Genomic DNA, 12,340 nt, shown 5'->3' with positions numbered 1-12,340 from the left:
GGACCCGCTCACCATGTCTGTAYCTGCTGGGTGAAACTCGTAGCGCTCCTACTCGTTGGGCTGCCTGGACTCATGTGCTTCCTGCTGCGGGTCGGTTTTAAGTAATGGTATTATCAACTTTTGAAACGTGGCAGAAGCATAAGCGTTGCACGTCAACACCAAAGGATGACATTGCCAGATTGGTAGAATCTCACCTATCGTTACAGCTCTTTACCTGGGAGCAAGCATACTTACTTCTGTCTGAAATCATTCATTCRCCTGTTTTCCAGGTGAGCCTCAAATCATCAGCAGCATACGGTGCTATCTTTATCCCTCCTTTCGGTATTTCTGTGCTGGACTCTCGCAGCGTTCCTCGTAGGACGGGACGTGGTAATTCTCTGAAAACTGCCGGCTGCACGGAATGCAAGAGCCGCTCGCTGCCTTTGCTGTCGTGCCGAGCTCCTTTGATGCCTCCCTGAGCTTGTGCTTGGCCCTGAAGACGCCTRAGAACCTAGGCGGTGAAACCAAGCTTCCAGACCAAGATGGGAGTCCTTTCTCCTGCTTGTGTGGGTGTAGCCACCATTTGTTGGTAATGGAAGCTAGATAAAYCTCAAAGAGAATGCATTTTGGGGACAAATGTGTTTTTAGCCAAAAGCAAAGGCTTTTAAGGATGTCACCGCTAAGTCATGAACCCTTTCTAAAAAAGGCTCCATTTTGAGGCACAGAAAACATAAGAGGACAAAAATCTGCCTCAGCAGAGCTCTGTTGTAAGGAGAGATCCTTTATAGCAAATGATGCTTTCTTTTATGTTGTGCTCATAACCATCGTAGCAGGCAAAGGCAAACACTTGCCTAATTTGATAAAATATCTCTAATTGCAGCAACGGTACGTGAGGTTTGGGCTGGAGGCATCAGCTCTGTTTGTGATCACAGTTGTAGCCGTACTCCACAATCATCTCCAATCATGGTCAATTAGCGTCTCTTAGGCTGTTTTTGCTTTATTCAGATGTTCTGAGACGTTTGGTTGCATTATTCATAGCTTGTCTGTGAAAATGTATTTTAAAAATGAGTACCATTGCAGGATTTTATTATACCATGATACAYTTTTTTCCTTTCATTTAACTTATTCCTACTGGTTTAGAAAACTTCGTATATGATCTAGGTCCTGTATTTAACACTTCAGAAGTAGTTGTTCCTGCTCTGTAGATTATTTTAGAGGGATAAAAAAAAATCAAAGCTGATATTTTTTAACATAACAGTTTGGTTTTRGAAGTTGTTGCAAAACGTCAGTGAAGCTCAAGAACAAAAAAGGGGGGAAAAAAGAGTGAGCGAGCAAGAGAGTGCAGCTGTGTATGTGGTTGTGCAGGACTGCCGTAATCAGTAATACAGATTTTGAAAGGACTGTTAAACACTATGTTTCACAATTTAACCCAGTCTTTAGTTATGAGAGAGCCAGAGGAGAGCTTGTGGTGAAACAGGTCGTCCCTGCCGTGTGTACCACAATTTGGCACTTAGCGTTTTCTGGTATTTCGTCTAGTCTAACATAATTCTTGCCAGCATCTTCTTTTCCTTTTTTTTTTTTAATTTTTTTTTAGAGCTTCTTGTTTAAGTTATTTGAATTTTGAGACAGGCTTTTTCCCTCTATAGAGTTTTTATTCTGACTCTTGAGAAGTTGTTCTTGATGTGTGCCAGTGCATTGGTGGAGCTGGTGAGCTCTTGTCTTCAGCCTATGATTTTAATGCAGGAAAATCGAATGAAAACATGAATACCGGTGAAGTATATTTATAACTAGGAGTCTTGTTTGATTTGTTTTTGTGTCTAGGTTTCATGACATAGAATTTTTTAATGCTTCAGTATCAGAAGACAGCTGGTCGTTTCAGAGATTCAGATTGCAAGGGAAGGTGTGCCCTATGCGCATTCATAAAATTGGGTGACTGATGTTCTCTGCATATGTAAATGCGATGTGTGGGTTAAGAGAAGTATATGCAGTAGTATTTTTTTTTTAAAAAAAGGGCTAATTTGGGAAAGCACAGATGCTGCAGCTGCCAGGAGAGACGATGGCTGTGATAGGTGTTTTCTGGGGAGTTCGCTCAGGACGAGTCTGCGCCGGACTCTCAGATAAGTCTGCTCCACTGATCAGGTGCTTGTTAATAACAGCTCGGACTTACATTACTTCATAACAGCACAAGAAGTAATATTCATCCTGTTATTGACTTTGTGAAGGAATAAAACCTAATAAAGCATTAGGAGTGCTTAATCGATACACGCGTAGGACTGTGCTTGACTATCAGAACGAGCAGCTTTGTTTTCTATTCAGGCAGATAATTTACGGTTAGCGCTGGAAGTGATGGATGTAATTCACGTTTTAGAGACAATTACTGTTAAAAGAAGACTGTTATATAGCTCTTGCACAAAATGAAGCAAAAGAAAGCAGATGTGTTGTCTGGGCTGGAGGCTTTGCGTTCATCAGCCTGTCTAGTTCAACTGGTTACGTATAACGTTGCTAYGATTATATGCATAGGTATTGGCATCAACTCGTTATAGGCCAGTCACTGGTAGGACACAAAGTTCAAAGCAGCTTGCTCAAGTTTCAGCATTTATTCAGACATACGGTTTTTGTTCCAGACCATCTGGGCCATAGTTTTAAAAAATAGTGCCTAAAATCTTAAGCAAGTTAAGGAGCTGCCTATTTGCTGAATGTTTAGCACTGCTAAAAAGTAGATCATATTATTTATGTATTATCTATAAATGGGAATATGAAAGTCCAGTTCTAAAATCTCTGCTTGGGCCTATATATATATATATATATATATATATATCAGATATATATATATATATCAGATATATATATATATATCAGATATATATATATATATATATATATATATATATATATATATATATATATATCAGGTATGATATTATTTGTGAACTCATTGTCACTGCATGTTCTGGATCCCAAAAGTTTGTAGAGAGGCAAGAGTGAACAGACAAGTTCATAGAATTAGCCTGTTAAGAGCTGATGCTTTAAATTCAATGTTTGTGCCTTAAGAAATTGAGCCGCAGTATGCTGGAGGTAGGAACGACATCCTGGCAGTGTCTGCGTGCTGGCCGGGTTTGCACCTTTCCCTGTGTGCCTGCTAGTGACCACTGCTTTAGAGGGTTTGGCCGAGGTAGCACCGCTTTGGCCCCCCCGGGTAGGCGAGCTAATACTGTGGTTATTATGGCTCTGTTTCCGGAGAAACCCCCTGCGGTTCTGAATTAAAAAACGTGCTTTCCCTCATCAYTGCAGATCCTTTAAATGCCACACAATCTGACAAATGTTCATCTGACAAATGTTTTGGAAGTGTTTTCAATTTGAAGCTCATTCACTGAGTTCTCCCAGGTGTCAGAAGAGAAATCGGTACGTGTTTGTAAAAGTTAAAATTCTATGATTTTCTGTAGTACTAAAAGGCTCCGATTACTGGGCGCAGTGAGGGTGGAGTGGGCAAGTGTGCGTTACGAGTTGCAAACACTTGCCTGTAACATCTCCTGTAAACACAAAATGCGATACGGATACATACGCCACTGCACGTGTACCGGCTACTCGTGTGTTGTCTGAGGTACACGTATAGGTGGGTTTAAGTTGCACATTAAAAATCATATTCAGTGTCTGATTCAAAGCATCGTGCAYGTAGGGTTTTGTAGCTGAAAGTATTTGAGTTATGTTTTCAGAGTTGGGAATTTACATATCTAAATTGCCGTTAAAATCACGCTAGCACTGTGCTGGACTGGTGCTTTTGAACTGGTCGGAATAACCCCTCCTTTCCACGGTGGTGAGCTTTGCTCGTGCGGCGTCGCAATAAGAACGTGAATGATTTTTACAGCTCCGATTCCGCTTCAGTGATTTATTACAAGTCTCGTCAGCTATGGCATGCATTGAAGTCAGCTTCTTACGGTTCAGAGCGCGGGTTAGCCCCAAGGGGCGGTCACTGAGACGGCAGGCTTAGCCGTGCAGCTGGGCTGAAAATAAATAAATAAAGTTGKTGCTCAAGCGTGGCTGATAAATATAGCAACCTTGGAAAAAATGTTGTGAATAGCGGACTGCAGTTACGAGACTCTCTTTGTTACCTTAATATGAGTATGTATTCTTACTAATTTGTGTTAATGCTCGTATAGTACCGTATACCGTTTCGTACTGCGGGGCCGCCGGCTCGGCGGGGAGCGTGGGCGCTGCGTCCCCTCCTGCTTCTAGAGGTGCTGCGCTCAGCGCCGTGCGCAGGAGCTCCAGCCCTCGCCGATTGCTCGGCTTAGAGGTGTGGAGAGGAGACTTCCAGCCCGACAGATTGCTGCTTCTCAGCAGCAGATTGACCATTTTTTCCTTTCCTCCTCCTTTTTTTTCTTAATCTGCTTGCTAGGTTTGAGAGTTAGGACTAGTGCAGGTCGCTCTTGTTAAAGGTAAGATTGGAGTCATCGGTGGAAGACGTTCAGTCCAATATCTGCTTTTATATAAAAATTTCACTTGTAGGAAGTCTGAAATCGYCTAATCTTGCATAAAATCTCAATAAAGAGATTCTTTTTTGCCGAGGGCCGRAGGTGTTCGCTGCCTCGCTCGGCTACGTGGTACGTTCAAACAGGGGGCRAGTAGCGTTAAACAGGAATGCAGAAGGGGATGGGATCGGTCCTCGTTCGTCGTACGGCTCCCGGGCGTGTTTAACTGAGCAGAGGGGATCCACGTAATGAAAAAAAGACGTGCTCCCCCACTCTGGAGGTATAAAGTGTTTGATGAGGTTTTAGGTGAACGAATACCTTTTCTGTGCGCGATGCAGCCCTGCAGAGCCGTAAGCGGAGGGGACGTAGGGCGGACCGACACGTGCCTACAATCCACGTTTTTGAGTACTAGCAGATTGTAAATACGCTGTTTTCTTCCACGTGTATAATACACAGATCATGTGTAAAGCTAATCTAGAAACCACCATTGATGAAGAAGGGTTTTTCTGCTAGTTGAAAGAATCTTTTTTCAAGACTTGATACGGCGCGCTTGAAAGCTCACGTGGAGCATGTCCCGTGGATAATGTTTCTGTGTTGCAACACTGGCTCTATAAATAAATGTGAAATACTGCTGTAGCAAAAATCACATTTTTTTGAAGCGCCTACAGCATGTCATTACAGATGGATTGGTGGTCTTGATAACATTGAACTTTTGTCAGGCCTAACCTGGCAGACTTGTTACATGTCAGAAATTTTCTGTCATTTTTCTTGCTRTCCAAGAGGCAAATTTATTTGCAACCTTGAATGACATTGAATATGGAAAGCAGGCTGAAATTCATCGCTTGGCAGAATTGTTTTTGTTGGTCTGTTTTTTTTTTTATTATAATAGCAAATCTGTAATCAGATTTAAAATTCTGAATACTTTGTGTGTTTTAAGAGCATAGAACAGGTGATTGCAGGTTATAAGTGCTAGATGGATTGTGTTTGTACACATGTAAAAAACTCATTTTTGGTTCACATTCCAGTCATTTATTTTTGTGCTCCTTTGACTGAGGTAACTTCTGACCTTTATTACTGTAATTTAGAAAACAAATTTTCATGGTAGAGACAATGAAGAAACCTTTCCACAGGGACAGTTCCTTTCCATAGTACAGTTAAGGATGCAGGTGCTTAGGGAGTAAATTTGCCTATCACTAAGGTTAGAACTATTGCAGTTTATACTTAATGAGTGTATGTCTTCAGATGCTGTGTGAKGGGGATAAGACTATCCAAAAGCTTRTTTTGCTTTCTTACATGAAGTTAGTTATCATTTAATCTGCAAGTCCTGATGATCAGTTTTAAATGAAATATTTGTTTTAATGAGAAGTATGGATGAAAAGTCAAGTTTTCGGCGTGTAATAGAATAAGCAGTGGAYTTCTGCTCTAAAGGAAAGCAAAAAGCCTGGGATGAAAGCATATATTAAGGCAGAAACAAGGAAATCCTGGACAAGCATAAGAAGTAAGAGAGAGATATGAGGAAGAAGTTAATAGTCATGTAGCACAAATGCTTTTATTGTAGTGTAACRTATACAGAGGCCACAGCTTTTTATTCTGAGCAAGAAATGAAGGGATTTCTGATTGCTAATATAAACACACCACAATCAAAAGCAAAAAYTTGATATACGTTAGTATGCACTAGCACTATAGACTTCGAAATATATTATACACCAGTGAAATCAAGAGCATAATGATTAGCTTCTTAGATAGAAGCACTTTCTTTTAATGTTTTGGTTCAAAGTACAGAGACTGGTGTTAATAAATTGGGTCACATCATCCAGTCAATATTTTATGCTAGGAGGTCAAATAGTGTTGTATGTGCTAAACATGGTCTAAAAAAAAAAAAGGTTATCCAATAATTTTGTTTCCAAAAAAATTGATTTTATTTGTTGTCAGTACTGGAAGTATCAATAGAAGTTGAAGCTGTGGAGCAAGGTTGTTGCGGGGCTCGTTGCTGTTCGTTACCACCAGGCACATCAGATGTCTGCTGGCTAGAGGCAGTAAATCACTTGGAGCAGGGCTGTTTTGTCGACCGTGTGTGTGATACCCAACACTGCAGTGTCGCCTCCTCCTGCCTTGGGGACTATGACGAAAATCTGTCGCTGGTCACGGGTTCGCCCAGCCTCTCCTGAGACGGGGACAAGCGTCTGTCTGTGCTTCTGCTGGTGCTTTGGGGTGTGCGTGGGTGCGTTCTTGTCAGAAAAGTTTCTGTCCAAATGGTGTTCCCCTGAAATCAAGAGAAAAGTCTTGCTGACTTCCTGGAAGTTGGGATATGGTTTAGCGTATAGCTTTGAGATAATTATTTTTTCTTTATAACTTATCCATGTTTTTTTMAGTAATACTGAGGACAAAGAAAGTTTTATTGTGTGGGATATGACACTGAATTTAGAGCTGCAGAGAAATGAAATGACGATAGTAGGGAGTTTGCACCTCTTCTGCTTCACTTTGGCAAATGTTGACGTTTCGTACTTTTTAGCCTTTTAATAGTGGTTATTAACCACTCCCCCCACTGCAGTTTCTTTAATCTTTGTTTTTTAGCCAGAATTGTTAATTAACTAGCGAAACTGAACTCAAGCTTATCAACAAACTAACAAACGTAGGTAAATCTTAGTCTCTGATGGCTAAGGATGGCTGTTGAAGGGTTCTCATTTTTCTTGTATATATGAGAATTTTTTTTTTTTTTGATTGGTCTTTCCTGCACTTTTTGACTAGCATCTCATTAGGCACTTTACAAAAAGGCATACTCCTGCCTTGGAAATGCAGAATGCTTCTTAGGTGGAGCTATTGACTGTGGTTCTAGTTATACTTCAGCTTTTACTGCTTTTCTTCTCCCTCTTCTCTAACCTGAACGGAATATGTGATTTGTACCCGTGCTAAAGGCACTGTAGGTGCCAGAGCTGTCACCTACGCCCCGGTGCCAGCTTTGGAGCGTGYGTTATTTCTCCTTAGCCCTGGCTTTCTGCTGAACCTCATGCTGAGTAGCACCACTGTGCCAACAAGCTCCTTCRAGACTTTTGTCAGCAAATCAAGATAAATACCCGCAATCCATTATTCTTATGCAGATTCACTGTTGTAAGTCCTTACCCCAAATTGAATGACTTATGCATCTCCATGACAATATTAACACTTCAGAGAGAGCAATACAAGCAAGAAAGCATGGCACAAGATTTCTGAAATGCATTGAATCAATACAGCAAATACCTGCTGGTTTGGTGTGGGCTTTTATTTTTATTTTTTTAAGTTTACTATTCTATTTGACAAATTTTCTGCTTTGGAAATACTCTCATACCATCTGTTGTCTGTGATCCCATTCAACAGAACAGTACTGACCTGAAGATTTCTGTCATACTACAGAAATTCTTATGCAGAATAGCATGAAAGCTGGTCTTCACTAGATTTTTCTCAATGATTGACTAGTCATTTATTTATATATTTATTTGTATAGTTCTTTACTATCCTTCATTTATAATGTGTAAAGATCCATTTTTTCCTATCCAAAACCTTGCAGGAAAGCACTAATTTGAACTCGTAAGTATATAAATTGTGTGGATATTGGCRCACATGTCCTAAGGAAAAGCAGGCTTTCATGAATTTTAGATGCTACCATTTTCTAGATGTTTTTCATCTCTATCATGACTGCTAGAAGCAAGCTAATTGGCAAGTGAGCTGCTAGAATTAGCAGTGTAATAATTGCTCCTGACCTGCTTCAGCACAAAGTTAGCATGTTTGGTATAGCCWGCTCCAAAACATGGGTGGACTAATGCAGCTTGTTTTGGACAGAAGTGGAAAAATTGCACAATTGTGTCTAGTTGAGTCGTGGGGAATAGTAACATAGATAGGAGTCAGTTCTGCAGTCACTGCCTGTATAGAGCCTTAGTTTTATTTAYCGGCATCTTTTCCACTCTGTAAGATCAAAATTGTACATGGTTGTTATGAAATAAACAGAAAATCTGGTCAGTGCTTGCTCYTTATTGACTGCCTGATGCTTTCTCCCACCAGATGTGAACGAGTGTGCTGCTGAGAATGGTGGCTGTCACGACCAGTGCTGTAATACTATTGGCAGCTACTACTGCAAATGCCCACCTGGCCAGAAACTGGAGGAAGATGGAAAATCATGTGGAGGTAAATTTTTTTCTTTACTGTGTCTYACTGCTATTAGGAAATCAGAGAACACACTGGAAAGGAAAGGGAAATACTACCTTTTATCTAGAACGAGCTGAAGAGCATATGCTCAGAGTTGTCAAGAGTATAGATCTTCTTATGTCTGGATCATGAAGATGTAACTCTAAGAGCACTTCAAAGTGTTTTTATTGAAAAATTGTATCGCTTAGCCTGGATTTGGTTGTGCCATGTTCTGATTATGGAACTCCCATCTTCAGTTTAAAAGCCTGAAGAAAGTATGTATATTTGCAAGCATTTAATCTCTCTAAAACAAAACTGTTCTYATCAGAAAATACACATACATTTTTGCATTTCAGTCACAATTCCGCAGCTAGAGATTAACCAAATAAAAAGGGATTTAAAATCACATGCTCTGTAAACCCATTTGCCTTCTTCCTAGGGGAAATCTAAGTCTCATTATGGGGTAATATTTGTTCTTACACAAAAGCTCAGGTTCAGGACTGACCTTGTGTAAAAACTAAAGCATCACATAAGCTTATGTTGAAACAATTAAGTGATTTATGATTAGTTTTCTAAAGGACAATCTGATAAATGTAGAGCAGGTGTAAACAAGCTTGTCTGTTGATCTGCAGTCACTATGGTTTTGCATCATGAGATGCAAAGTGTAGATGAGATCAGGTGTAAAGATGTAACCAAGGTATACTGTATTACAGGTCAAAGTAGTTCCTATTCCTTCTTGAATGCTCTTCCTTACACTTGTAATAAATGTTCTCTGCTATGTGATCTTCTGGGCACTGGCTGTGTGCCTAGATTGCACCCTCAATCGTATTTCATTACTGTAGTAAGTATATGGTTGAAGTTTTCTGATTCTCTTAAGATAAAAGGTGTTAGATACATTTTTATTAAATGTATTATCATCTTTTCACAAGAAGCCATCTTCTTTGGCTTTTCCTGTTGCATAGTATCTCATAAATTCCTTTCTGCCAGGATTTCATTATACCATTGTCCTTTAACTCCTTTTTTAAGGTTTGATACAAAACAATGCATTTCTTAGATGTGATTATGTTCTTTATCCTAACTTTATGATTTGTTCAGCTACATTCTTTATTCACTAGAAGATTGTAGAATTATTTTCCACAGCAAGCTCTTATTTGTTAYCCAGCTTGACAATGTAAATAAGATCTAGATGGTTATTTTATTTTGATTGAAGCTTTTCATTATGTTTCTTTGTGCTTTCATTTTGGCCTTTTGAGAACTGAAGCCAGAAATGCTGTGTGTGATTCACAGATTCCTGCTACTTCACCTCATTCTTCTGTTACCTCTTTTGGTGACTGTTAGTAATATGCCTGTGAATGAGTTGATAGGACTGTACATTGATGAATATATGATGAATGTATGATGATGTTTTCGGATTTGCTTACAAGTTTTTTCAAAAACTTCAGTTTCTGAAGCCAGGATCCTGCTAATCTTAATTCAAAATTGTTTAGCCTGAGTACCGTTTCTGTAAAAATAGTTATGCTAGTGAGTTATTTAAATTAGTGTTTCTTCTGCTCAGTTCTGCTATTCTTAAAATATACTTTAAATTCATTATTTTGACATTCCTTAAAAACCCAAACAGAGCTTAAGAAATTGATTCTTATATCATGTATTATCCAGCCAAGAATTACAGAAGAACATATACTTGAAACCACTGCTTGAAACCTTCTCACAGAAACGGAAGTGCAGAAAGAACTGGTTGCCATTCAAGTCATAAAATACTGTAAAAGTAGTAGTGACACTAATTATGAGTGAACCTTAATGAAGTCGATAATGACAATGAGCATATGGCTACATGGACTTGCGCAAAAGACCTTCAACTTCTAATCATTAAATTGTGACTTAGTGCTTGACCACTATTTGAGGGAAGAGTACACGTGTGACCTGGTATTTTATTGTTGCCCTTYGCGATAGTTCTGTGTTGCTCAAAGGTGCCATTTTGCAGATGAGGGTAAAACACGATCGTTGAGGTTACCCTGGCGCTTTGGAAGAGTAAGGCTTATAGTTGTTCTGAGTAGCTGCATTCTTTCTTTCCTTATAGCTTCAATCTGCTTTGTATTACTTTTTAGTGTAAAGCATAGTCTAAAATAGCTGGGTRCTATTGTTCTGCTTCTATTATCCATCTCACGGTTGGGCTTTATTTCACCAGTGATGGAAAAGATCAATTGCTGCACAGTTTTTTATAAGCCAGGATACAAATAAGGCATAACATTATAAAACCACYGTAGAAGTAGTGCAGAATTTTATTCAGTAGATAGTTATTAGTGCAAAGCTTGATGTTGTTTTTCAGAAACAAAATAGAATATCCTTCCGACAAAAAGGAAAGCTGTTGTCAGAAATAACCATATATTTCTTTAAAATTGTTGTTAGTCATTCAGAGCTCTTCAGCACTGAGGAGCAGAAAGCAGATAAAAATTCACGAATCCAACTGTATGATGAAATACATGACTGACTTTGTCAATAACAGCAGTTCTTTCTGTGAGCGGTTCTAGGAGCTCCAAGGGCCTTATCTCACACTGGACAATGAAGGACTTGAAGATGCTCAGGCTCTCTAACTTCTGTGGCATCAAAGGTGTCTGCAAGGCACGGGGGGCTACATGAATGCAAGCAAGACAACAGCAAAAGATAGGCAATATACGCTTAAAAAAAGTTACAGCAATCAGCATTAACTAAGCATCTGCTTCCTGCCATGGTTTGGTTGTTGGCTAGGAGAGCCATAGRGACAAGGGATTGAACGGAACAGCTGCAGGCCCTGTAGCCCTTCTTAGTCCTGGAAGGATCTTCTCTAACCAACTGTTTTTTGCTCTTGTGGCAGGATATATCATTCAGAATTATATGTTGTGATATCTTACTTCACTATCTTACTTCTCTGCAAGGAGCGATACTAATGTCAAGAAGCAAGTTGTAGTAAGGTGAAGACACGTGCATCTGTATAGAAATGCCAGAGGGCTGAATTGATTAGCCTTTCAAAACTAATTATCTACTTGTTGTTCTGCAGCTTTTTATCTCCCATGTCCATGGGCAGACCTACTTAGGTTTTCTTATCTGACAGAAGTTTTTTTTCAAATAGTCATAGTTGAATTTTAACTTAAAACTCATGCTTACTTCTCACTCTTCATGTTTCCTAACAAAAAAACCCCTCTGATTTCAATGGGAAATGAGATTTAATCACTGCACAAATAATGCAACAAATTAATATTTGACGTGTATTATGATATGACTGTCGTATGCATCCATAGAATCATAGAATCAGTAAGGTTGGAAGGGACCTCTGGAGATCATCTAGTCCAACCTCCCTGCTCAGCAGGGTCACCCAGAGCATGTTTGACAGGGTTGCATCCAGGCGGGCCTCGAGTATCTCCAGAGAAGGAGACTCCACAGCCTCTCTGGGCAACCTGGTCCAGGGCTCCGTCACTCCCACAGGGAAGAAATTCCCCCTCACGGTCAGGCAGAACTTCCTGTGCTTCAGTTTGTGCCCATTGCCTCTTGTCCTGTCACACAGGACAACTGAAAAGAGTTTGTCCCCGTCCCCTTGACACCCTCCCTTCAGGTACTTATACACATTGATCAGATCCCCCCTCAGTCTGCTCTTCCCCAGGCTGAAGAGGTCCAGCTCTCGCAGCCGTTCCTCACAGGGCAGATGCTGCAGCCCTCTGATCATCTTCATAGCTCTACTCTGGACTCTTTCCAGTAGCTCC

At 40.0% G+C, this 12,340-nt stretch overlaps 1 protein-coding gene across 7 annotated transcripts in view; it reads left to right on the top strand.

Moving 5' to 3' along the window:
• LOC146585816 (uncharacterized) overlaps nt 1–12,340 on the top strand; it is a 194,676-nt gene that overhangs the window by 90,254 nt on the left and 92,082 nt on the right. For all 7 annotated transcript variants that reach the window (XM_085322262.1, XM_085322265.1, XM_085322264.1 and 4 more), the window contains exon 4: nt 8,484–8,606. In XM_085322262.1, coding sequence (XP_085178388.1) covers nt 8,484–8,606 — 123 coding nt within the window. The remainder of the gene's footprint in view (nt 1–8,483; nt 8,607–12,340) is intronic.

This window comes from Rhea americana, unplaced genomic scaffold (genome assembly GCF_003343005.1).
Source record: "Rhea americana isolate MKP2758 unplaced genomic scaffold, rheAme1 scaffold_76, whole genome shotgun sequence".
In the NCBI taxonomy this organism is placed as follows: domain Eukaryota; kingdom Metazoa; phylum Chordata; class Aves; order Rheiformes; family Rheidae; genus Rhea; species Rhea americana.
The sequence above is the reverse complement of the archived record's forward strand: the minus strand, read 5'-3'. Positions and strand labels throughout refer to the sequence as shown.